The sequence below is a fragment of the Triplophysa rosa genome, linkage group LG5, assembly GCF_024868665.1.
Source record: "Triplophysa rosa linkage group LG5, Trosa_1v2, whole genome shotgun sequence".
Taxonomy (NCBI): Eukaryota; Metazoa; Chordata; class Actinopteri; order Cypriniformes; family Nemacheilidae; genus Triplophysa; species Triplophysa rosa.
This window is the reverse complement of record NC_079894.1, coordinates 18,499,302-18,523,652: the sequence shown is the minus strand read 5'-3', so window position 1 is coordinate 18,523,652 and position 24,351 is coordinate 18,499,302. Positions and strand designations below refer to the sequence as shown.

The 24,351-nt window shown below is 38.5% G+C and overlaps 3 protein-coding genes across 4 annotated transcripts in view; 2 read left to right on the top strand and 1 right to left on the bottom strand.

Annotated features, from left to right (window-relative positions):
- si:ch211-119o8.6 (uncharacterized protein LOC556659 homolog) overlaps window positions 1-24,351 on the top strand; it is a 33,725-nt gene that overhangs the window by 4,378 nt on the left and 4,996 nt on the right. Inside the window, exons 2-4 of one of the 2 annotated variants that reach the window (XM_057333337.1) lie at window positions 8,408-15,794; window positions 17,966-17,988; window positions 18,144-19,543. In XM_057333337.1, coding sequence (XP_057189320.1) covers window positions 15,513-15,794; window positions 17,966-17,988; window positions 18,144-19,543 — 1,705 coding nt within the window. In that variant the 5' untranslated portion in view covers window positions 8,408-15,512. Of the gene's footprint in view, window positions 1-8,407; window positions 15,795-17,965; window positions 17,989-18,095; window positions 19,544-24,351 lie in introns of both variants that reach the window. The other variant, XM_057333336.1, reaches the window with a different exon arrangement.
- On the top strand, window positions 10,510-11,736 carry LOC130554181 (zinc finger protein 569-like). Its single transcript, XM_057333668.1, has one exon. The coding sequence runs from the start codon at window positions 10,510-10,512 to the stop codon at window positions 11,734-11,736; it is 1,227 nt and encodes a 408-aa protein (XP_057189651.1).
- Window positions 19,430-24,351, bottom strand: part of rem2 (RAS (RAD and GEM)-like GTP binding 2) — a 22,525-nt gene continuing 17,603 nt past the window's right edge. Inside the window, exon 5 of the mRNA XM_057333339.1 lies at window positions 19,430-24,148. Coding sequence (XP_057189322.1) covers window positions 23,820-24,148 — 329 coding nt within the window. The 3' untranslated portion in view covers window positions 19,430-23,819. The remainder of the gene's footprint in view (window positions 24,149-24,351) is intronic.

The window sequence follows — 24,351 nt, the reverse complement described above, 5'->3', positions numbered from 1 at the left end:
ATTTGTATTACCATAATTTAACTACAAACATAAACTATAGCTGTATATGATATAATGAAACTATGGTATGTTTAGTTGCTGTGGTTTTACTAAAGATTATTAATTGGAGTATGGTTCCTATATTTAGAAAATGGTAAATTATGTGTATACTGTGGTTTTACTGCAAATACCATCCCTGCTGAAAAAAACAATGATTTTTTAATTAGAATGAGATTTTTAAACTTAAATTCCTCTTTGTAGTGTGTTTTGGGTTTTATTCCAATAGGATTTACCATCCCACCAATAGAATCCATCACATACAAGTAGACAACAAGTATCCATAGTACAATTCCCATTATAACCATTAAATCCATTACATTTTCTGTTGTGATTTTGGGCAGGGTTCTATTGTTTTTATACATTACAGGAACACTTCAACTATAGTTACTTCAGTAAAAACATCATTCATTTCCAAATCGCTTTAAATGATATCAGCAGCAGATCAGAAGTTAACACGCACGTGTAGCTCAAGGTGTATGTGATGCTTATTTACCGTTTAGCCGTTAGTGCGATCATTTTCATGACAATGTTTCTAACGATCTTTTGACTGATCGTAACCCACAGATGATTACACCACACTTTAACATGTGCCTTTTTCGCTCTTTTATGTTCTATTTGCCTTTTTAGAGCGCTATCAATGGTGTAGCAGAGCCTACTTTACTAGTTTAGCGGGAAGATCCCAGAGTTGCCAGATTTGCTCTAAAGAAATCCGCCAAATGGCCATTCAAACCTTGCCGGAAAACCTGCGAGTTAGAAAAACTGAAATACTTGGCAACAGTAAAAGGTCCTGGCAGATCGCAAGCCAGATAAATTGCGCACACAGGAAACCCCGCTGCATAGAAACCATTTTCTACTTTTGGACCTTTTTATAAATGTAGTGGAGTAAAAAGTATGATATTTGTCTTTCAAATGTAGTGAAGTTAAAGTACAAGTACTCAGAAAAAATCAATACTCAAGTAAAGTACAGATACTCAAAAAGTAGTACTTAAGTACAGTACTCAGGTCAAATTTACTTCGTTACTGTCCACCTCTGCATTTAGCAAATACGTTAATTGAATTTTCCTCAAAGATATATATATACACGAGACTGGGCCGCCTGGCAAAACCCTCTCCATGACCGCGAATTCGCGTCTGTTGTGAAGTGAATTTCACGCGCGAATGAAAGCGAGTAAACTCAAAATGTTCAAGCGTCCAACTACGTGCGAATAGCGCGATTTATCCCAAGTCCTGCGTTGGTGAACGCTCTGTTACATTTAAATCTATCTGTATGAGGTTGTTCCTGTAGCTCAATTGGTAGAACATTGCAATCCACGCAAAGGTTCTGAGTTTGATCCCAGGAAACCCTAATACTGATAACACACATTGATAGACTAAATGCTCTGTAAGTTGGTTTGGAGAAGTGTAAATGTTTGGCAAGTGTTTTTTTTGGGTCCTGATGAAATTAAACCATTACTTCAAATACAGTATATCTCACAGAAGTGAGTACACCTCTCACATTTTAGTAAATATTTTTAGGGATGCCGATCTGCTGATAAATGGTCATTTTGAGTGTTATCTGTATCGGCAGATAATAAAATTTAGGCAGATAAATTTTAGTCGATAATGATCATTTTCTCTGGTTAAACCACTTCAGCTGCACGCTGCTCACAGTTAAAACCCAGTATAATACTGTCGTTCTGTCATGATCATTCACTTTCTGTTGTTAGCAAAACATTGTTAATGTAGGTACAGTATGTAGGTATTTATGAATGTGTAAATTATAGGAATAAAAGCATATTTTTTTAAAGCCGATTGCTGTCTGAATGCTTTCTGTCTTGACACATGTTAGACATGTGGCTATTAAAAACATGTTTCTGGGTTGCTCTGGAAGAACATTTATAATTTGTTTATTAAATCAACATACCAGAAAAGTTTAAAAGTTAAAGAATCTTTAACTAGTGTAAAGTAAGCTTTGTACATGATTTTCTGGGAAAAAGAGAACTAACGGTTACCTTGTTTTCTGCAGTGAATGTTTTCAAATAAAAGCAACTGTCCACTTTTTGCCTTTTGTTTCAGTCTCAGAAGATGTAATATTAAGATACTGTATATCGGCCAATATATCGATTATCGGCTTCCAGTGCTAAATAATTATCGGTTATCGGCCAAAAATTATATATTGGTGCATCCCTAAATATTTTATTATACTGTATCTTTTCATGTGACACTTTACTACATTGTAAAGTAGTGCGTGTACAGCTTGTATAACAGTGTAAATTTACTGTCCCCTTAAAATAACTATGGGGTCATCTGTGGGGCATCCTCAAATGGAAGGTGGAGGAGTGCAAGGTCTCTAACATCCACCAAAGTCAACTTTATTTATATAGCGTTTTTACAATTTTCATTGTTACAAAGCAGCTGTACATGAGACATATTGACTATAAGCAAAACATTTAAAGTTATACCTGTAAAAACAAGAAAAAGGTAAAAACACAGAAGACAAACACACCCACATACAAAACACTCCACACACACAATATGCACACGTACTAACACACATAGACACACACACGGACGTGCAGACAAGCACGCGCACGCACGCAAGCACAGTGAAAAGCACAAATTTAAGATTAAGGAGAGAGAAGCACAGGTCAAATATAACAGACTATAAATTCCTATATGCAATATTAATTAAGTAAAACTTTAAAATTCTAAAGCAGTCCCCCCGTCCAGGCAAATAGTGCAAAACAGTATGCAAATGGTGGAGAGGAACCCAAAAATCTAATGGAGAAAAAAACCTCAGGAGAACCCAAGCCCAACCAGGGGATTCCAGTTCCCCTCTGGCAAAAGCTGCTGCCTCTGCACAAGCTCGACAGTGCTTGCACAACAGGGCTAAATAAAAATAAATAAATTTAGTAATAAGGTAAATTATAGATTTAAGATTATCANGCCGCCTGGCAGAAGCCCCTCCCATGACGCGAATTCGCGTCTGTTGTGAAGTGAATTTCACGCGCGAATGAAGCGAGTAAACTCAAAATGTTCAAGCGTCCAACTACGTGCGAATAGCGCGATTTATTCGCGCAAGTCGCGTTTGGTGGGAACGCTCTGTTACATTTAAATCTATCTGTATGAGGTTGTTCCTGTAGCTCAATTGGTAGAACATTGCAATCCACGCAAAGGTTCTGAGTTTGATCCCAGGAAACCCTAATACTGATAACACACATTGATAGACTAAATGCTCTGTAAGTTGGTTTGGAGAAGTGTAAATGTTTGGCAAGTGTTTTTTATGGGTCCTGATGAAATTAAACCATTACTTCAAATACAGTATATCTCACAGAAGTGAGTACACCTCTCACATTTTAGTAAATATTTTTAGGGATGCCGATCTGCTGATAAATGGTCATTTTGAGTGTTATCTGTATCGGCAGATAATAAAATTTAGGCAGATAAATTTTAGTCGATAATGATCATTTTCTCTGGTTAAACCACTTCAGCTGCACGCTGCTCACAGTTAAAACCCAGTATAATACTGTCGTTCTGTCATGATCATTCACTTTCTGTTGTTAGCAAAACATTGTTAATGTAGGTACAGTATGTAGGTATTTATGAATGTGTAAATTATAGGAATAAAAGCATATTTTTTTAAAGCCGATTGCTGTCTGAATACTTTCTGTCTTGACACATGTTAGACATGTGGCTATTAAAAACATGTTTCTGGGTTGCTCTGGAAGAACATTTATAATTTGTTTATTAAATCAACATACCAGAAAAGTTTAAAAGTTAAAGAATCTTTAACTAGTGTAAAGTAAGCTTTGTACATGATTTTCTGGGAAAAAGAGAACTAACGGTTACCTTGTTTTCTGCAGTGAATGTTTTCAAATAAAAGCAACTGTCCACTTTTTGCCTTTTGTTTCAGTCTCAGAAGATGTAATATTAAGATACTGTATATCGGCCAATATATCGATTATCGGCTTCCAGTGCTAAATAATTATCGGTTATCGGCCAAAAATTATATATTGGTGCATCCCTAAATATTTTATTATACTGTATCTTTTCATGTGACACTTTACTACATTGTAAAGTAGTGCGTGTACAGCTTGTATAACAGTGTAAATTTACTGTCCCCTTAAAATAACTATGGGGTCATCTGTGGGGCATCCTCAAATGGAAGGTGGAGGAGTGCAAGGTCTCTAACATCCACCAAAGTCAACTTTATTTATATAGCGTTTTTACAATTTTCATTGTTACAAAGCAGCTGTACATGAGACATATTGACTATAAGCAAAACATTTAAAGTTATACCTGTAAAAACAAGAAAAAGGTAAAAACACAGAAGACAAACACACCCACATACAAAACACTCCACACACACAATATGCACACGTACTAACACACATAGACACACACACGGACGTGCAGACAAGCACGCGCACGCACGCAAGCACAGTGAAAAGCACAAATTTAAGATTAAGGAGAGAGAAGCACAGGTCAAATATAACAGACTATAAATTCCTATATGCAATATTAATTAAGTAAAACTTTAAAATTCTAAAGCAGTCCCCCCGTCCAGGCAAATAGTGCAAAACAGTATGCAAATGGTGGAGAGGAACCCAAAAATCTAATGGAGAAAAAAACCTCAGGAGAACCCAAGCCCAACCAGGGGATTCCAGTTCCCCTCTGGCAAAAGCTGCTGCCTCTGCACAAGCTCAACAGTGCTTGCACAACAAGGCTAAATAAAAATAAATAAATTTAGTAATAAGGTAAATTATAGATTTAAGATTATCATTAATAATCTAATAGCATTTGAAATTTTGTAGTGAAGACGTGGCAAGTCGTCGCGTCCTTCTTTATCCAGCTCTATTATCTCAGCTCTTGTCAGGTCACTGCTTCCCATTCTCAGCTCTACCATCAGGTCAGAACATGAACTGCATCCTGCTCGCTGTGGTAACCTTGGAACAATGAGACAAGACATCTGAGAGTAGAGTACTGTTCTGCACGGCTGTCAAAATGTTTGAAAAAATGAATTCGAATTTAGTACATACAATAATAATAATATTCAAATTAAATTCGAATGATAAAGAACTAGTACTGTCTGAGAGAAAAAGTACTGTATTGTCTTCTAAGCCCACAAGAGGGCGCAAAACAATAACCCAATAATATTAACCAAATCAAGCACCGCATTTTCTTAGTCAAACTAATTTTATTGAAACGAAATTACATGACTTTTGCATAAAAACTCATTTTAAACATTCTTAAATTCAAATAGAATTTGTTAAATGTGTTTCTCAAAAGTGCATGTAGATTTGTGTAAGAGCATTAGAAAATCTCAAAACACAAAAACTAAGCAAACTGCCATTTAACTAATGAAATGCGATTGCTCACTGTACACCGAGAAGGAATAATGTAACTGTAACGTGTGGGTTAAGAGCTCAAACAAAATTTTTGCATATGAATTCAGTCAACTTTTTAGTTAGCCTATTTCTTCCTGTTTTGCAGCAGGAAGTGGCGGTGTAATATTCGTGGTGTAAAACGAAGTTACCCTGAAACACCGTCTTGACATTCTCGAGAAAATTCTTTGGGATGAGAAGACTGCATGTGTGTTCTCAGGTTAGATGTTGTGGAGTGAATGATACAGCAGCGATTTCTTACACAGCTTACAAATGACATTTGTTTTGTCAATAATTTTCCATTTGACACTCCAAAAACCAAAGAAGCGCTACACAGCACTTTTAGAATGTGTTGGTGTGAATCAGATCCTCTCCGATTTGGAAGCCCAACTGTATTTTTTCCGCATTTTTTTCAAATTAATAACGCAGCCGTGCTGCTCCACGTAATTGAACGAACCACGTCAGCTACGTCATCATCACATTGCATGAGCGTCCAGACACATGTAAAATTCGAATGCCCAGATTTACGTTAGAATATGCATATTTTCCCCAAATTCGACAAATGTTCGAAATCCGAATTTTGATTTGACAGGCCTAGTAACAAGTACATCAGTTGTTGTTGGAAGTGTTCCTGGTTCCGGTAGATCTAACCAATGCAGCCTAAACTCTCAGAACATTTATATTATGGAAGTGTAGTGTATGCAATATGTGTCTTTAGTCTAGATTTAAACTGACAGAGTGTGTCTGCCTCCCGGACAGTGCAGGGAAGACTGTTCCAAAGTTTAGGCACTAGATAGGAAAAGGATCAACCACCATTTTGAAATTATAGGTATTACCAACTGACAGGATGCCTGAGAGCATAATGCACGTGAAGGACTGTAATACGGTGCTCTGGCTCCCGGTAAACATTTGACTATGGTGGCTGGTGCCTCCATGTTAACGTTCCGAACAATAGAATCACCGATAACTAGGGCACTTTCAGCAGGTTTCTCAGTCGGTGTGTCACTGAGCGGGGCAAACCTGTTCGAGACTGTAATCAGAACGGTTGAGTGATGTTTTGTCCTGTGACTACGCCGTCTCACAGTCACAAAGTTTCCCAGCTGTGGGGGATTTTCAACTGGAACCGAGCATCCAAAGTGTTTTCTATGGTCCTTACACTCTTATTATCCTCAGATAAAGATTGGATGCGAGACTCTAATTCTAAGATCTTCTCTGTCAGCCTAACTATTTCCCTGCATTTATCGCATGTAAAATCCTCGCTGCTGACAGAGAAGGCTAAGCTAAACATATGACATGAGGTGCAAGTAACAATAATAGGAATAGAAGCCATAACTCACCGGGTTTGAAGAGTAATGCCAACTTACCAAGGTTGCTCGATGAATCGTAGTATATACGCTTAAAAGAGAAACAGTTAGCACACAAGACAAACTAGAAGGCGAGATGATATTCCACAGTGTAAACAGAAAGAAAGCACGCTAATGCTATGCTAACGGCGTTAAGTTAACTATCAATTTTGGTTTAGAATCTTCGAGTAAATAACAAGGACAGGGTATTGAGATATCAGGATAAGTTAGCAATGACGGTGATAAGTAACGATAATAAAATGCACTAATAATAAAATGAAGTGCAAGTGCAGGGATACAAACAAAACCGCCGGCAGCGATGCATAAAGGAACCAGGATGCAGACAGGAACCGGGCGTAAATGTGCTTAGTTGGAGCATTCTGTAAACTTTGTTAGACACGTAGGTTACACATAATCATGACATATAAAGCGATCTCTAACAAAGCAATAGTGACGCATCGAACATATATTTTTAATCGCATAAGATTCCAGTCGGATTCAATATTGATGGCACAGCATTGCTTTTTTAAATCAGTCTCTCTGCAAATCCAGCATCGACATGTTCCTTGTTTACAAATGAATTAAATGTGAAATAAAACGAACAAACGTTTTCCCACGTGAGCTGGTACTTATTTAAAAGTAAACATCAACCACGCATTCCTAATCTCAGACTCCGAAGGAAGCGACCGTGTTCTTCCACAAATAAGCAGAAAAAATAAGCAATGGAAACTTGCTTAAAATGCAAATTGTTTAAATATTTTATGAGACCCAAAAATCGCAAAATCTGCAACTGACCCTTTTTTAAGAAGACCTAAGTGCCTAGGCTTTTTGATCTAAGACCAAACAACAAGCATAAAAGTGCTTATTAATAACGAACATGGCAACACTACAAAAGAGCACTGTGTGATGCAGCCTTCCGAGCATAAACCGTGTATCAGCGGTTTAGTTTAAACTGAGAAAAGAAAACGAACCTTTAGCCGAAAAATATGTCACTCTGGTTACCAGTTTTTCAATCATCACAAATGCAGGAGTGGAACTTTTGGCAAATATTTCTTTAGATGTAATGTGTACTATGGCAAGCCAATGGTGTCACAATTACGCTATTGATTAAACGCGCTTATATCCGAACATTTTAAACAGTATTTGCACCCTAACAAATGCGCGAAAAGACGTCTATGGTGCCGTATTTAACGGCGCTTTAAGGCACCCAGAAAAGCACCGCCTTTTGCCTGTGGTATAATAAGCCTCTCCCGCTGGTTTCCACAGCCAGTAAAAATGAAGTGTTCTCACCCAATCACTGATGAACTGAGCCAGACCAGACCAATTTACCACTGATCATGTAGGAATGCCTTTGAATTTACAGGATATTATTATGTGCGCAGTGTTACCTCTGCTGTAAGGATGTTCATTTGAATACGATGAGCTTTTATATAACAAAAGCTTCAAAATTCATGACACCTTTAAGATGTAATTATGCATGTGAAATAAAATAATAATTGTAATAAAAGGTGAAACAGGAAGTGCTTCTGGACCAGCATTGTTTACATCGTCTAAAATGGTCAAAAGGCAAAAAATAACAGGTCCAGATGGTAACGGAGGTCATATATATGAATATACAGTACAGAGGAAGTAACATGTTTTTTTTGTTGTTGTTTTTTGCAGTCGAATGAAACCAGGTAAGTGCTGTTTTTCTTTTAATTAAAACTTCTTAGAACTAAGATCTCTCCCTTACTACATTAACATTCTAATTTAAGAAATGTTAATAAGAACAATCATACAGCCTGTCGTAACTATTTTATGTTTGCATGAATACATCACTACTAAGCTTTTCCTGTTAATCGAAAGTTAGTGATTGCTCTGTAACATGTCAGATGAGAACTGGCTCTCCCAGCTGAGTCTGGTTTATCCCAATGTTTATTCTCCATTTACACATCATTGAAGATTTGGTTCCTTGCCACTGTTGCCGTGTTGTCTTGCTCACCTGGAGACTGCAGATATTGGATCAGCTTAGGGTTCTGTCAACAATTCTGTTAAAGGAGTCATCGGATGAAAATCAAAAATATTCTGTGTGTAAGTGCTATAATCGGGTCCCCGGTGTATCTGGCAACCCAGAAAACGTAAAAACAAGATCCCAGCAAGTTTGTTTTGGCAAGCCTTTCCCTGCAAGCATGTGAGAAATCGAGCCGTTCAGATTTCGCTCCTGTTGTGACTTAAAAACAGGATCTTATTATAATATTACAGCCCCTTAATCTACACAATTCCACCCACGGCGCTGCCACCATTGTTGTTTTCACAAGCGACAGCTGTGTACGTGACGCCATGGCTAAAGTTCGTGGACAACATGCAATGTAGTCGCTGCACAGAGTCCTAACCTCGGAAGAGACAGGAGTGGATTTATTTTATTTTTAGTGGAAATCCCTCAGAAACCATAAGTAAAAACCTGCTTGTTTGCGCGAATCACTTCAATCCAGAGTGCTTTATAAACCTGGGACAGTACAAGCAGGATTAGCTTCAAAGTTGTTGCTCAAGAGGGATCGAGACCAACTGATCGAGACAAAGCTGCCGATGTAAGTAATATTTATCAACAGTCTGAATTGACGTACATGTACCGTATATATAGGAGGATAACGTTAGCATACAATAGCGAAGGGAGCTAAGTCAGTCACGGGCTAAATAGAACATTCAAAGCCAGTGTTAAACTTACTCTATATTTATATGTTATTTGGCAAATGGGCACTTGGAGTTTAGCTGTATGTATGTTAATACATTATGTGCATTAATATGTTTAGCTGCGGCAAGCTGTTTGTTTTGCTAATGAACAGGGGCGAACACTCCGGTTAGTTTCGTTTTAAACATCTCAAATCATTTGTCCTTAGGCTGAAAAATCTGTCACCGCACTAGTTATGCTCTCACGTTGTGTGTGTAAAGTTATATCTTAAGCGCTAAAATCCACATAATTCCGCTGAGATCTGCAGGTGCGCATTCTGTGGATTTTATGCAAGCATACACGCACATCGTGAGCGCTGTTTGCTGTGATGGATTTTTTAGTATCCGGATGAATGATTTGAGACGTTTAAAACTAAACTAACCGCAGTGGATTTCAGGAAACATAATTTAGCTAAACCATTGCCATGGCAGTACGAACTCATTATCATTTAAAGAGACATGCACCAAAACGGAAGGGTTTTGTTTACACAGCCATTGAGTGTTTTTAAGCAAAATATGTTCCAGACATTTTATGAAGACCCTAATAAATCATACCATCTTGTTGAAAGAGCTCATCCGATCAGTCCTTTAACATTGCTTTTACTAGGAAGGTCCTTTTTTACAATAATACCACGTACAACATTCTTCACTGTTTGTACTCTATACACATAATGTTTTTCATGTAAAGCTGCTTTGAAATAGTGCAACATTGTACAAAGCTCTGTATAGCTAAATAAACTTGAGTTGACTGTCATAGAATCAGCTTTTCCTTATAGTATCTCTTTAAAGCCTTTGATTTGTGCCATAGGGATGACGAGGTAGATGCAGATGTGATCAGTTCTGTGCTTTTGGGGCCCAATAAATCTACAGACGTAACTGTGGGTGGTGGAGGAGGTTGCTCTAAATAATTGTGGTCAAATCTTTGTCCAAAATGTGGCAAGATCTTCAAAAGAAAGTCTGACCTCAAAGCGCACAAGAAGGTGCATGTTGTAATAAAGCCGTACAAGTGCTCCACCTGTGGAAAGAGTTATGCTTGTAAGAGAGAGAGAGCCTTACACATGCGACTGCACACAGACGAGAAGCTGTTCGAGTGCTCTCACTGTAAGAACAAGTTCACCAGAAAGCGAGATCTGATATCTCACTTAAGGATCCACACAGGGGAGAAGCCATTCTCTTGTTCTCAGTGTGGGAAATGCTTTGCTTACAGATGTTCCTTAAAAAATCATGAGCGGTTGCATGAAGGAAATCTGCGCTTTCAGTGCGATCATTGCGAGAAGCTTTTCAACACTGCAGCGGCTGTGAGGAGACACAAAATGACCCACACTGGAGAGAAACCTTTTGCATGCACACAATGTGACAAAAAGTTTACCACAAATTTTGAGTTGAATACTCACGTGAATAGCCATTCGGGGAACAAGCCGTTTAGCTGTTCTGTTTGTGGGAAGCGTTTCCTGAGAAAGCCAGAACTTTACTCTCATCAGCTCAGTCATCAGGACGACCGTCCCTTTCATTGCACACAGTGCACACTAAGCTTCAAAAGACTGAGCCACCTGACATCACACATGAGGACCCAATCCGATGACAGCCCTTACAAGTGCACCTACTGCAGCAAATCCTTCAAGCTTCCCGTCTGCCTAAAACTGCACGAGCGCATTCACACTGGAGAGAAGCCTTACAGCTGTGAGCAGTGTGGCAAAAGGTTCCATTCATCTGGAGATTGTACCAAACACCAGCGGGTACACACTGGGGAAAAACCATACAAGTGCTCAAAATGTGACAAGAGCTTTAGCCACAGTTGCTCTTTAAAGATGCACAAGGTCACGCACTCCGAGGACAGACCTTTCCACTGCGAGCAGTGCGGCAAGAGCTTTAACAGACTTAATACTCTGAAGAATCATAAGTTGATCCACGGTGATGAAAAATTATACACGTGTTCTCAATGTGGGTCAGCCTTCAAAAAGAAGAGTGGGATCAAGATGCACAAAAAAATTCACTCCAGCGAGTTCCATTGCAGCACCTGTGGAAAAACCTTCCGTCGTCAAAATACCTTCCAAAGCCATCAAGACATGCATGCAGGGATCAACATCCACAAATGCTCAGAGTGTGGAAAATGCCTGAGCTCGGCAAGTAGCTTGAAGAAGCACATGGAGCAACACTTCGGCAAGAAAATGTACCACTGTGGCGAGTGTTACAAGAGTTTTTCCTCCCTGTCGTGGGTACGTAAGCACCAGAAGGCGGAGCACACTAATAAGAAGCCATACGTCTGCCAAAAGAAAATATCCTGAAGAGCATTGGTAACCATTGGTCCCAATCCATAGTTGTCATGTGACATCACACGCTTAGGGGAACGCCCCACTGACGGGCAAAAGAAAGCTATCTGCCATTGTCTCCCATGTTAAAAGTGGGTGATTTCTTTAATTTAGTTTAAATAACAAATAGTTTTTTTGCAATAAAATTCAACAACAGTTGAGGAGACAGGCCTGAACTATGAATATACAGAATCACTGCAGAGAAAGAAAAGCCAGAAAAGAGGAATTTGTGAATTTTTGCCATAAATTTCTCCCTGGCCCCATTGATAGAAAACAATGGGATCCATAAATGTACACTTGTATCTGCTGTGAACACTTCATCAAAGGTAACCTCATGTAAACATTGAATATACTGTAATAATCTATGTATTTTTAGCCGTAAATAAAATAAATTTAAAATGATTTTTCTTACTAAAATGGTTGTCGTGGACAAGGCAACCCATTAAAGTGATTAGTTACACTAACTATTAGCTAAAGCTCAAGTTTTGTGATGCGATGTTACATGTACAGTAAATAAACTGAAAATGCAATGATTTGCGAATCCTTTCGCACCTTTATTCAACCATTATATAGTACTTAGAATATTACATCTGTGTTCCGAACTTATTTTAATAATAAGTTTATTGTATTTTATTGATACAATACAAGACAATATAATATTAGTATTACTATGGGGGTAGTATATAATGTAAGGGATTCTCCACAAAGTATATGTCACCATCACCTAAGTGGAACTCTGACAGGAATCTGACTTTTTCTCTGATTAAAGTATGATGGCTGTGCTATGCAGTATATGGATTACAACTGCCCGAAACATGTAGTTTGTATTCATATCTTAAGTTTTCTTTTGTTGAGAGGTGATTTAAATATTCAAGGCCTGAAACAGAAGGAAAATTGACTGACTTATGCTGTGTGACTGGAGAGCTTAATGTAAGCAGCCACTTTCTTGCCTGCCAGCCGTCCTAGTAGGTCACGTGACTGAAAAGTATGGATTGACTTTCATTGTATGGACACAAAACCACAAAGACATTTTTCAAAATATCTTTTGTGTTCCAAGAAGACAATGTGCTTTCACATGTGCTTTGAACACATGCATGAGAATAAATAAATGACAGTTTTTTATGTTTGGGTGTTTTTATGTTCTTTAAGAATCCATTACTATATATAAGCTATAAATTTTATTAGTTTCCCTGTGTTTTTGCTTTTATTGTTATTTTGTTTCATGATTGATTGTTGTTTTTTCTCTATTCCACCACAAAGATGAGTAAACTAACGTAGTGAACAGCACCCAACAGTGCATTCTAGGGCCCAACTTTATGGCAGGGTCTCTAACTGCCATGATGGAGAAAGGTTTGCTACATTGGGACTGGAATTTGGTGGGCTAACAAGTATCATCAGATAAGGCTGCTAGGACAACTGCCAGACACCCCTTGCAGGGCAGCATGAAAAACCTCAGTACCGCACTTGGAAGAAGAGGAAATTTCCATTGTTCCACAGGATTTTGCCTTATAAAGATTCAAAGAAGCTTTATTGGCATGATAAAATAGATTTTACATTGCCAAAGCACAGGAAAATTAAATATAAACATTCTGCACAAATCCAGATTAAGATAAAAATAAAATAAAAGTATATAAGTATATCAATATAAACAGAAAATGAGCAAAGTATTGATTAAAGTTCTCAGTGAGAGTGACATGATCCTGTCATAGTGTCAGTTTGTGTGTGTTGTACAGTGTTTTGTACTGTTGTGGTTGTTCTTTTGTCGTGGCAGGACTTGACATATCTTGCAGCTAGGTTTGAGCTTATTGAGCAAGCCTCTCGTTCGCCTGCAGCTGAGGGATTCCGGATGTTAGACATGATCGTTAATAGCGTTGTCAATACGGATATTTCTCTTAAACAAACGCATCGATTCGCTTCATAAGACCTTTGTTAAGACCACAGAGCCGTGTCGATCTGTTCTTTGATCAATGGATGCACTTTTTGGAGCTTCAAAAAATTGCCCCCCCATTCACTCCCATTCTACCGCTTTGAAGCAAAAGGATATGTGGTATCATAACTCCGACTGCATTATTCTTCAAGAAGAAAGTCATATTCACTTAAGATGCCTTGAGGGTGAGTAAAACATGGGGAAATTTTGATTCATGCCTGAAGTATCACTTTTATTGATTTTGTATATCTTGTTTCTTTTTCTTCCCTAGAGTGTCCTTATATTGTTTAAGTTTTTCATGGTAGAGTTGGCGTGTGTTTACATTGTCACTAAATTCCCTCTACTCTGGTTCAGGTCAGTGTAACCATAAAACTTCACAGGACCTCCAGATGTGACTCTTTGTTCTGAGTTTCCCCGAGACTGTACAGCAACACAACAAAGTTTTGGGTCTCCGTCCTACTCACCCAGAGATTGCAACAGATCCAACCACGTTCCAAGTCTACTGTTTCTTCGCCTTATTAAAAACAGAGAACATTCTGCCATTCATCAATCGCTTATATTTTCTATTGCACTTTACTTTCAAACCTTACTCTCTTTTAGCATTCTTGTACCATTTAGTAGTTGTTAGTTACTCATGTGTTTGTTAATAAATTATATTTTATTACATATGTGTCTTCCTTGTGTTGATAATACAGTAAGAGGCTCTACGAGTTAGCTGAATCTCACAAAATACTTCAGATAAACCAGGTGATTTCCTTCCTCTATTTTTCTTCCCCCTTCCTATATGTGGAGGAAGGGATTCCATCTAAGCTAAACATTCCGACATGGTATAACTTATTTGGTCATTCTGTGAACCCCTGGACATATGAAACCTTCCAGATGTCTTCTGGTACCGTATATAAAGACTTGTAGTTTCTAAAATAAGTGAGTTCAAAAGCTTGATGCCTCTCTGTCTTGTTTTTTGTGCTCCCAGATCTGCAGAAGAATTCTCTAACCACACACAATAATGGATTGTAAAAAAACTGGATGTACTGTAATGGTCTCCTGGCCATTAGATGATGTCAGTGATCCTGATGTAGCTTTTTACAACCACTTCTGAAGCCTCACGTGCTAGTTCCCACTTCAACCCGGAAATAATTTATGGAAAGGCGCTCTTAATGTTAACATATACTTGTAGGCCCGGTTTCACAGACAAGGCTTAATGCTAGTCCCAGACTAAAATGAATGCATGACCTGTCTTAACTCAATATAACCTGCCCAGAAATATCTTAAAATAAACCAGTGCCATTGTTTTGTCTCAAGATGCACACCAGTAATGTATTCTTCTCAGGCATTTTATAAAAGCAACATAAATATCTTAATTCAACTAAGGCATAGTCCTGGCTTAAGCTAAGCCGTGTCTGTGAAATCGGGCCGTAGTGTTTAATGCTATGAAACTATTAGTAACATTAATGGTTTAGTATTACTAAATCCAGACGTTACTTCCGCGTTTGTGGTGGGAAATATTCCACTTCCGAGGTGTCTTGAACGCAGCATAAGAACAACACAGCAACAGCATGAGATGCTGCTATCCTCTTGGGTGAGGGGGCATCACGTCTCCAAATAAAACCACAATAACAGAACAATACAGATTCATCACCCAAGATATACAGTAGGTGGCGGTAATACTCCAAAGGAGTGATCGGCCATAAAACTGGACGAAGAAGAAAATGAGATGCTGCTGTAAGAAGAACTACAGCATGTGACGTCGGTCTATGAAACATCACAACTGATATGTTTACCTTTGAGGATCACCCTTGTTCACCCTAAATGTTGTCACAACAACATGGCATCCACCCCACTCTCTCCTGTGAAACAGTGTTACATTTGCACATCTACTTTAAAAGACGCTGTTGTTTTAAAATGTTGCCACAGTTTGTGTAAAAACTGCCTACAAAGCTACTGGGAGCTCAACAAGTCTCTGAGATGTCCTGTTTGTTTGATGGTGATACACTGTTCTGTGCTTCTGCAGCAGCAGTTCAGCGTTTCTCGCTTTGACACCGAGAGAAATGTTTCTGGAAACAGCCAAATTGAACCAAACCGAACGAGGAATGCTGGAAGTGAGTTGGTAAGTGTGCCAAGTTACATGACATTGTTACTGAGGAAATAAAGTGCACGGCTTTGCATTAATGATCTTCACAGAAAACTGTGTGAATGGGACATTCTAAAACGCTTAACGTACCTAAACAACGATCAAGGAAAACCAAATTAATGTCAAATTTTGCTTATAATAAACACATGCTGCTGTCACAAGAACGAGCTCTTGTTCCGCGGATAAAGTGAATAATATCACGTTAAGCGTTCTCACCATAGAAGTCCATTATTAGAGAAAACAGCTTAATGTGGCACAGACAAATTTCTGTCATTTTAGTTGTAATTAATACTTCAAAAGACACCGTGCATTGTGTTAAAAAGTGGCGTAGCCTACTCTTTAAGCGCTGTCTGAAACCAATATTAAGAAATGATGCTGAAAGGGAATTGCTAACTCCTGGCTTCAGTGTTGTTACATCGAGCTGAATAGCCTGTGGAGCAAACTAGAACAAAACAGCACACATGTTTCTAAAAGCTCTGATAAAAGGGGACAGAAATATAAATGAGATGATTCAGCGCGTTCTTGTGGCACGAATGCTCGCGTGGCTATTGCGTCAGCTGCGTCATTACAATAAGAACAAATGCATTTAACACACGGTCTATATTTTTACTATTTTAATTGCTTTATAGGACTTTTAAAAGTGTATGTTTTCTCTTAGTTAAAGTAATAGTAATATAAACACATTTTGAGATTATTCATGTTGCGGGTAAAATCTTTGTTTAAAGCTCCAATTCATCCTTGCGTCCTAATTTGCATACTATCCTAAATAGTATTTAAAACTGAAATGTGTATGTCCCAAATCATAACATGTTGAACTGATTGTTTTTGAATTACACAAATGGTCTATTGTATTATCATTGTATAGTCATTTTAAGTATTGTCCAATCACCGCAAGGCGGAGTTTAGTAACGCTGCATTAATACAATTCAGTGACAGAATTTCTCAATTAAATCATACAAACTTTGCAGTTTAGAAACAAGTTTAGTAACATTGCATTAATACAATTCAGTGACAGAATTTCTAAATTAAATTATACAAACTTTACATGAGAAATAATGACTGAGGAATTACCTCAATGCAAGGATTTTGAAGTGTGTGGCTCATAATGATCCTAATGTCATCCAGCAGACAAAGGTAAACTACACTAAAATGTACTTTCCTAAAACAAAAACACTACACACATTTAGAGCATAATATAGATAGGCATCACTGTGAAAAGTTTACGTTCATATAATATTCTTATGACTGACTGAGCTGCTTTTAGGTAATTTTCCACTGTATCCAACTGTGTTCCTCTCTTATGATAACTCCAGAGAACATTCCATTCTCATCCTCCCTCTGTGCTTACATCTGATTGAATATATACTATCTTGATATTGATGCAAAATGATACCACGTTGGATGTCTACTATCAGAGATGTAAGGGAAGAACAGCAGGCAGGAGAAGATGTGATGATATAATAAATTGAGGAAAGTTTATTAGGGAAAGTTTAATAGTTGCGTTTAGATGCTCATTCTAACTCGTCTGGAGTTCCATTGCTCATTTTAATTACGTCTGACTAGAAAGAGATTCATCTGGTGGTGTTATAGTTGCACAGACAGTGGAAAATTACTGCTTAACAACATTGTCTCGTGACGTTATTAAGAACCTTGAGAATGAGACAACTAGAAACTCATATCTACTTGTGAAGACAATACAAATGCAGCATTCAACGAAAGATTAAACATTAAGAAAAGTAATACAGAACTAGGGAAAAAGAAATTTACATAATCTATAACTGAGAAACTATATAAAAATCATATAAATGTAGATTGGGCCAAAAACAACAGTTTTCTAATATTTCAGCAGTAGTAGGTAGGTAAAAGAGTATTTGCAACCAGTAGCCAAGCGAGCGTAGTAGTAGTTCAGTTTAATACTTCACTGCTCCGTGCTCACAATAAATAAATGCAAAAATCAGAGACTTCATAGAGGTAATGAACATTGTAGGCAACCTCAGGAAAAAAGATGTTATTACTGCGGTCCAGATGGTGATGGAGATCAAATATGAATCAGTGGAAAACAGCTTATCAGAATATACAGAAGACAAGGTCCAACTCCCAGCAGAGAGCACTTATTCTAAACTTGTTTTTGTTTTCCTTTTTTTCAGTGGAAGCAGTTGATTAAAACAAGGTAAGTGCCATGTTTCTTTTTATGATGTCTGGGATCAAAGATCTCCCATTAGTACATTAAAATAGTGATTCAAGAAATCCTAACTTTCTTATGTTTGCCTACTTTAGCTGTCAAACTTTTCCTTCACATCACAAGTCTTTGATTTGTGCCTCTAGGGATGAGGAGGTACATACCGACATGATGCAACATGAAACCGCTCCTTCATCCACTTTCACGCTTATGGGGCCCAATGAATCTACAGAGCAACCTCCATCATCACCCACAGCTACTTCTAAATCATCGAGGTCCAACCTGTGTCCAAAATGTGGCAAGATTTTCCAAAAAAAGTCTGACCTCATAGACCACAAGAAGGTGCACGCCTTAGAAAAGCCATACAAGTGCTCCACCTGTGGAAAGAGTTATGCTGGTAAGAGTGAGCTCAACTTACACATGCGACTGCACACGGGTGAGAAGCTGTTCGAGTGCTCTCACTGTAAGAAAAATTTCTTCAGGATGAATTCTCTAAAGATTCATTTAAGGACCCACACAGGGGAAAAACCCTTCTCTTGTTCTCATTGTGGGAAATGCTTTGCTCAGAAAAATGCTCTAAAAAATCACGTGCAGTTGCATGAAGGAAATCTGTGCTTTCAGTGCGATCAATGCGAGAAGCTTTTCAACACTGCAGCGGCTGTGAGGAGACACAAAATGACCCACACTGGAGAGAAACCTTTTGCATGCACACAATGTGACAAAAAGTTTACCACAAATTTTGAGTTGAATACTCACGTGAATAGCCATTCGGGGAACAAGCCGTTTAGCTGTTCTGTTTGTGGGAAGCGTTTCCTGAGAAAGCCAGAACTTTACTCTCATCAGCTCAGTCATCAGGACGACCGTCCCTTTCATTGCACACAGTGCACACTAAGCTTCAAAAGACTGAGCCACCTGACATCACACATGAGGACCCACTCCGATGACAGCCCTTACAAGTGCACCTACTGCAGCAAATCCTTCAAGCTTCCCGTCTGCCTAAAACTGCACGAGCGCATTCACACTGGAGAGAAGCCTTACAGCTGTGAGCAGTGTGGCAAAAGGTTCCATTCATCTGGAGATTGTACCAAACACCAGCGGGTACACACTGGGGAAAAACCATACAAGTGCTCAAAATGTGACAAGAGCTTTAGCCACAGTTGCTCTTTAAAGATGCACCAGGTCACGCACTCCGAGGACAGACCTTTCCACTGCGAGCAGTGCGGCAAGAGCTTTAACAGACTTGACACTCTGAAGAATCATAAGTTGATCCACGGTGATGAAAAATTATACACGTGTTCTCAATGTGGGTCAGCCTTCAAAAAGAAGAGTGGGCTCAAGTTGCACCAAAAAATTCACTCCAGCGAGTTCCATTGCAGCACCTGTGGAAAAACCTTCTGTCGCCAAAACACCTTCCAAAGCCATCAAGACATGCATGCAGGGATCAACGTAATCCACAAATGCTCAGAGTGTGGAAAATGCCTGAGCTCGGCAAGTAGCTTGAAGAATCACATGGAGCAACACTTCGGCAAGAAAATGTACCACTGCGGTGAGTGTTACAAGAGTTTTTCCTCCCTGTCGTGGGTACGTAAGCACCAGAAGATGGAGCACACTGATGAGAAGCTTTAATAGCGACATTCAGGAGAGATGGAGTGTGCATACTCGACTGCCAACATACTTTACAGTGACAGCCCTGCTTATGTGAAATGGATCTAAATCGATGTAGTCTGTTGATTAATCCACATAGCTTTGCTTTAGTACACATTTTAGAATTTTTCCTAATTGCTGTTGAATCCCATGACACATTATACTGTTCCCAGTCCACTAGATGGCAGTGTTTGCTTTTTATTAAGTACACAGGTCACTATGCTACAGAAGGTGCTTTAACCCTATTTTTTATATAACACCTTTATATCTGAAATTATAGACTGTATCAATCCAAAGGTTTCTAAATGAATGTGTTAAATATGGAAGTGGAATATCATTTCAATGCAAATGGCACAACTTGAGATAAAGGCATAGATCAGATCTGATATTAAAAATTCGAACTCTTCATCTGATGCTGTGATGACTTTGCATTAACCTGCCCGGAGGGTCCGATAAAGCCATGCACAATGTGGAGGAATTTTATAGACTTCCATATGACCAGTGAGGATGCAACGTCCCAAACTGGATATTAGGCTTCTTTATGAGATATGAAAAACACTTGATATGCAGTTGAAAGCAGCACAGGTAGACAACGCTAATTTTTTAAAGCTTTTGTGCTATAAATTGTATATGTAATAATAATGTATTTTAATGATAGAGTCTGCCTTTCAAAAAAGCCATTCTTGGGAGTTCATCATGTAGGCACTCAATGCGATTTGATTTCTCCTCTGTTTTTCCTATTCATTAAATTTCTCTTAACCAATACAATTTCCATTTGTTTATTTGAGTGTTTTCAGACTCCCAATCAAACAAACAAACATAGTAAAAAAATTCTAAGTCCGGTCAGAGGAGAGTCACACTCTGTCTCCTTGACAACGGTCGCTAAGCAACTAACATTTGTCATCCCTTTTCTTTCCTACCTCATGTCCCGTTTCCAACCATCTGCCTTTAGAGTGAAGCCATCAGATCCTTTCAAATACAAATATAGTTTTCACCTCAAGGAGCCTCACTGCACTGTATGCCAACATTCAGTGAGGCTGCTGGTTTATTTGCCTTTGTCGTCATAGGGACACAGACAAGCCAGAGTTATTGTAACAAATTGGTTTTATTCTCTCATTTTCAAAGACAGAGTGGATAACATTCAGCAATAATATCAAGTGAGAGGTGTTGCCATGTGTGACCTCAGAACGTTTCCAGAACGTTGCATGTTCGTTGTTGCACAAGCCTGTGTGGCCAGCCCCCACAGAAATGCTCGGTCTTACTGTATGGCAGATATGCTGGATTCCATGAGATTGTGTAATGACGGGTTGAAATTGTGTGCAGGTGAAATTACAGAAAGAGCAGTATGGGTTTGTTTTCACGTATGCTCATATGATCTCTTTAACCTCTTTCAACTCTACCCATACAGACTGAATAGATTTCAAAATAGTAATTTGTGGTAATCTTTTGGGGTCTTGAAACACAAAACTAATCAACCTTAAACTGTGATCATTAAATCTCCCCAAAATCAGTATTGCTAGTCTTAACATTCTTTAATGAAAGTGGGTTTAAGAAGTCTGACAAAAACCTATAGGGCTGGTTGGCATTAGGCAAGGTGCCTTCTCAGATCTCTCAGACTTTTATTTAGCTACTGAATGCAGACAAATCAAATCCTATATTACAATCAACCCGTATAAGGAAAGTAAGAATCAATAAGCTCATTCAAGTTGTTCGAACATGGCTTGCTTTCATTAGAATTAGGTGTTGAATTCGTTCAAGAGTAATTTGACACGATCAAGTTAATCTCTGGAGATCATTCCATCTGGCTCACGGGACTCTATAAAAATTCTCTCTCTAGTCTAGACCTCTCGCTCTTTAGATTTGCTGTCCTTGCCCACACTGACTGGTTAACATTGCTTTATTTCAATTTTTTATGCTCATTAAATAACCACTGCATTGCTGGAATTCAGTTATGTGAAGTTAAATAAGTGAGACTAAGAACTACAACAATTTACCGTTGTATTGCAATTCATCATTGTAAGGGTTGTAGCTGCAGAAAGAAATAGCCCATTAGCTCTTAATCAATCAATTAGTATCCATTACTTTGCATGAGTGTGCAAAGACTCATTATATGTGCTTTGAGTGTACAGGCTTTACGCCCGACCGACTAAAACATGAGGAATTGAATAGTACCCAATCACACATATTGCTTTCTCTTTGAATATTCCACTCTTGTTCTCAAAATGTATGAGTCAATTAATCGCAACCATGAACCAGGAGTTTGTTTGTTGAATCTGAAGGATGTTTATACTAAAACGCATTCGGAAGAAAGAAAACACTGAATACAATCATATGATGTTTTCGGCCAAAATATTTTACAAAGCTTTGTTAATTTTGGGGTGACATATTCTTGCCTCAAGACATCCCTGCTTGGGGCTCAACTCATGTTGTGATCTTTTGGACAAGATTAGTTAAATAAATCTGATCTGCATGGTTAAACCGTGTACAAAGACCAATTTTGTCTAAAATCTGTCATAACTTAAACCTGCAATATCTATCACTATGACTGGTGCACAGTTCAAACAGGGTCCTGCAATCCATAACTTTTGCCTATACTGTATATCGTCATCTCTGTTTAAAGCATAAAATTGCAGGATCATTTACATATTTTACTTGAGTTCAAATCAAATGACCAATTCATACCCAACAGCTTAATTTATACATTAGAGATGCACCAATATACAGCCGCGGAAAAAATTAAGAGCCCATTTCAGAGACAATTTTTCTGATTTTAAAATGTACTATTTATAGGTCTGTGTTTAGGTAAAATGTTCGCTTTTGTTTTATTCTGTGAACAATTAACAACATTTCTTCAAAATTTCAAATAAAAATACTGCTTCGATTTGCATTTATTTGCAAAAATGAGCACTGGAAAACAGGTCAAAGTAACAGAAAAGTTATTATTACTCAAATACTGCAATGAAAACAAGTTCATATTCATATATTTTAAGCAATACAGCTAGTTTTACATATATTTAGGAAAAGTTGTATCGGCTCATAATCGCTATTGACCGAAAAAAGCATTTTTTAAACTAGCAGAAAAATCTGCCTATGGGGTGAGAAAAATAAACTTAAAAATTTTGTTTGACTTTTTTCTCAGGTACCTATTTAAAATGTACTTTTTTGCTTGTTTTAAACATAAACTTGCTTAATTCTTAGATTTTCTTTCATAAAATAAAACTAAATGTATTAGGTCACTTGTCTTGACAAAAAAGTATCTTGATTTAAGAATGTTTAGATATTTGCACTATAAAACAAGACAAAAATGCTTAGTAAGAATGTTCTTTTTTGCACAGAGTTTTGATGTACATGTTCAGTCTGATTTTTATTTATTTTTAACCAAAAAACAAAGTTATGGATTGCAACCTGAACCTAAAGCAGCCAATTATTGTAATGCCTCTTTAAAACGAATAAGATTAGGCAACACACAATGTACCGTAGCTTTCCACATCTCTTGCCCTGATCATTTTGATGATTCAATTTCCATTTTTAGCAGGGAACCATGAATGTTGAGAACATCACATCTGTTTTGGAAACAGTATTAGGTTATACCATTAACAATTATGAAGAATGAGGTGAGAAGAGCTAAAAAAAGAAAACATGCAATAACTACAGTATCTTATTCTGTGCCTGTGTTTTTACTACAGAACTTTTACTAGACCTACAGTTCTTTAGGTTTGCTGTGTCAGCATGCTTCCCGACAGGGAACTACAGGAGCTACTCTAGCATCTCTAACTGCCTGCCACAGCCAGCGTGTCTCAGGATTCTCATTCTACTGAGAACCATTTTTATATTTGTGTCTCCGTCTGTTTAAACCTTAACTTAAAGTTCGTGTCGTAAAGAATTGTTTTTACACTGCTAGGAATCTCTGCACCACTGTCACGTCCGATGACTGAGAGACTGGTATAAACAACTAATTTCACACATACTAGTTTAGGTTATATCACTAAAGGATCGTCTCCTCGGTGAAGTGGTGCGTCAACACTGTCTCTTATCTCCTCACCTGTCAATCAAACATGCAGCTCTGTTTAATCTTCCCTCAGTTTCCCTTTTCCCATATCGCTCCCCTCCTTTATCACTCCTTCTCAAACTCTTATTTCCTCTCACTCAACCGCTGTTACTCTTGCAGATGTTTTCGGTTACATCAGAGCGCTGAGGTCATGACAGGAACGTGATTTCTGCCTGAGCATTCTACTTCCTCTGTGTCGGCTGAGGTCTCTGTCTCTGGGCGCATCTCTTTCTCGGCCGAGGTGGGAGCGTGGCACCAGCCCAGACAGGAAGCGCTTGGCTCTGGTGGTCAGACTCTCCCTACGAGCCGCGGTGGGTGACCCCTCCGTCCAGCCGGGCCCCATACTGTGGCCCCGGGCCGCTCTCACAGCTGCCTCCAGCAGGTCATTAGTGTGGTGGTCCAGAGAGACAGAGAGTTCCAGATACAGGCAGCCAAACATCATTGCACTAGAATGTGCCTCTGTGAGAGAGAGAGAGAGAGAGAGAGAGAGAGAGAGAGAGAGAGAGAGAGAGAGAGAGAGAGAGAGAGAGAGAGAGAGAGAGAGAGCGAGATAGAGAGGAGAGAGAGAGAGAGAGAGAGAGAGAGAGCGAAGAGAGACGCGAGAGAAGAGATGAGAAAGACGGAGTAATAATGACGCCTGGAACAACTGGATGATCGATGAG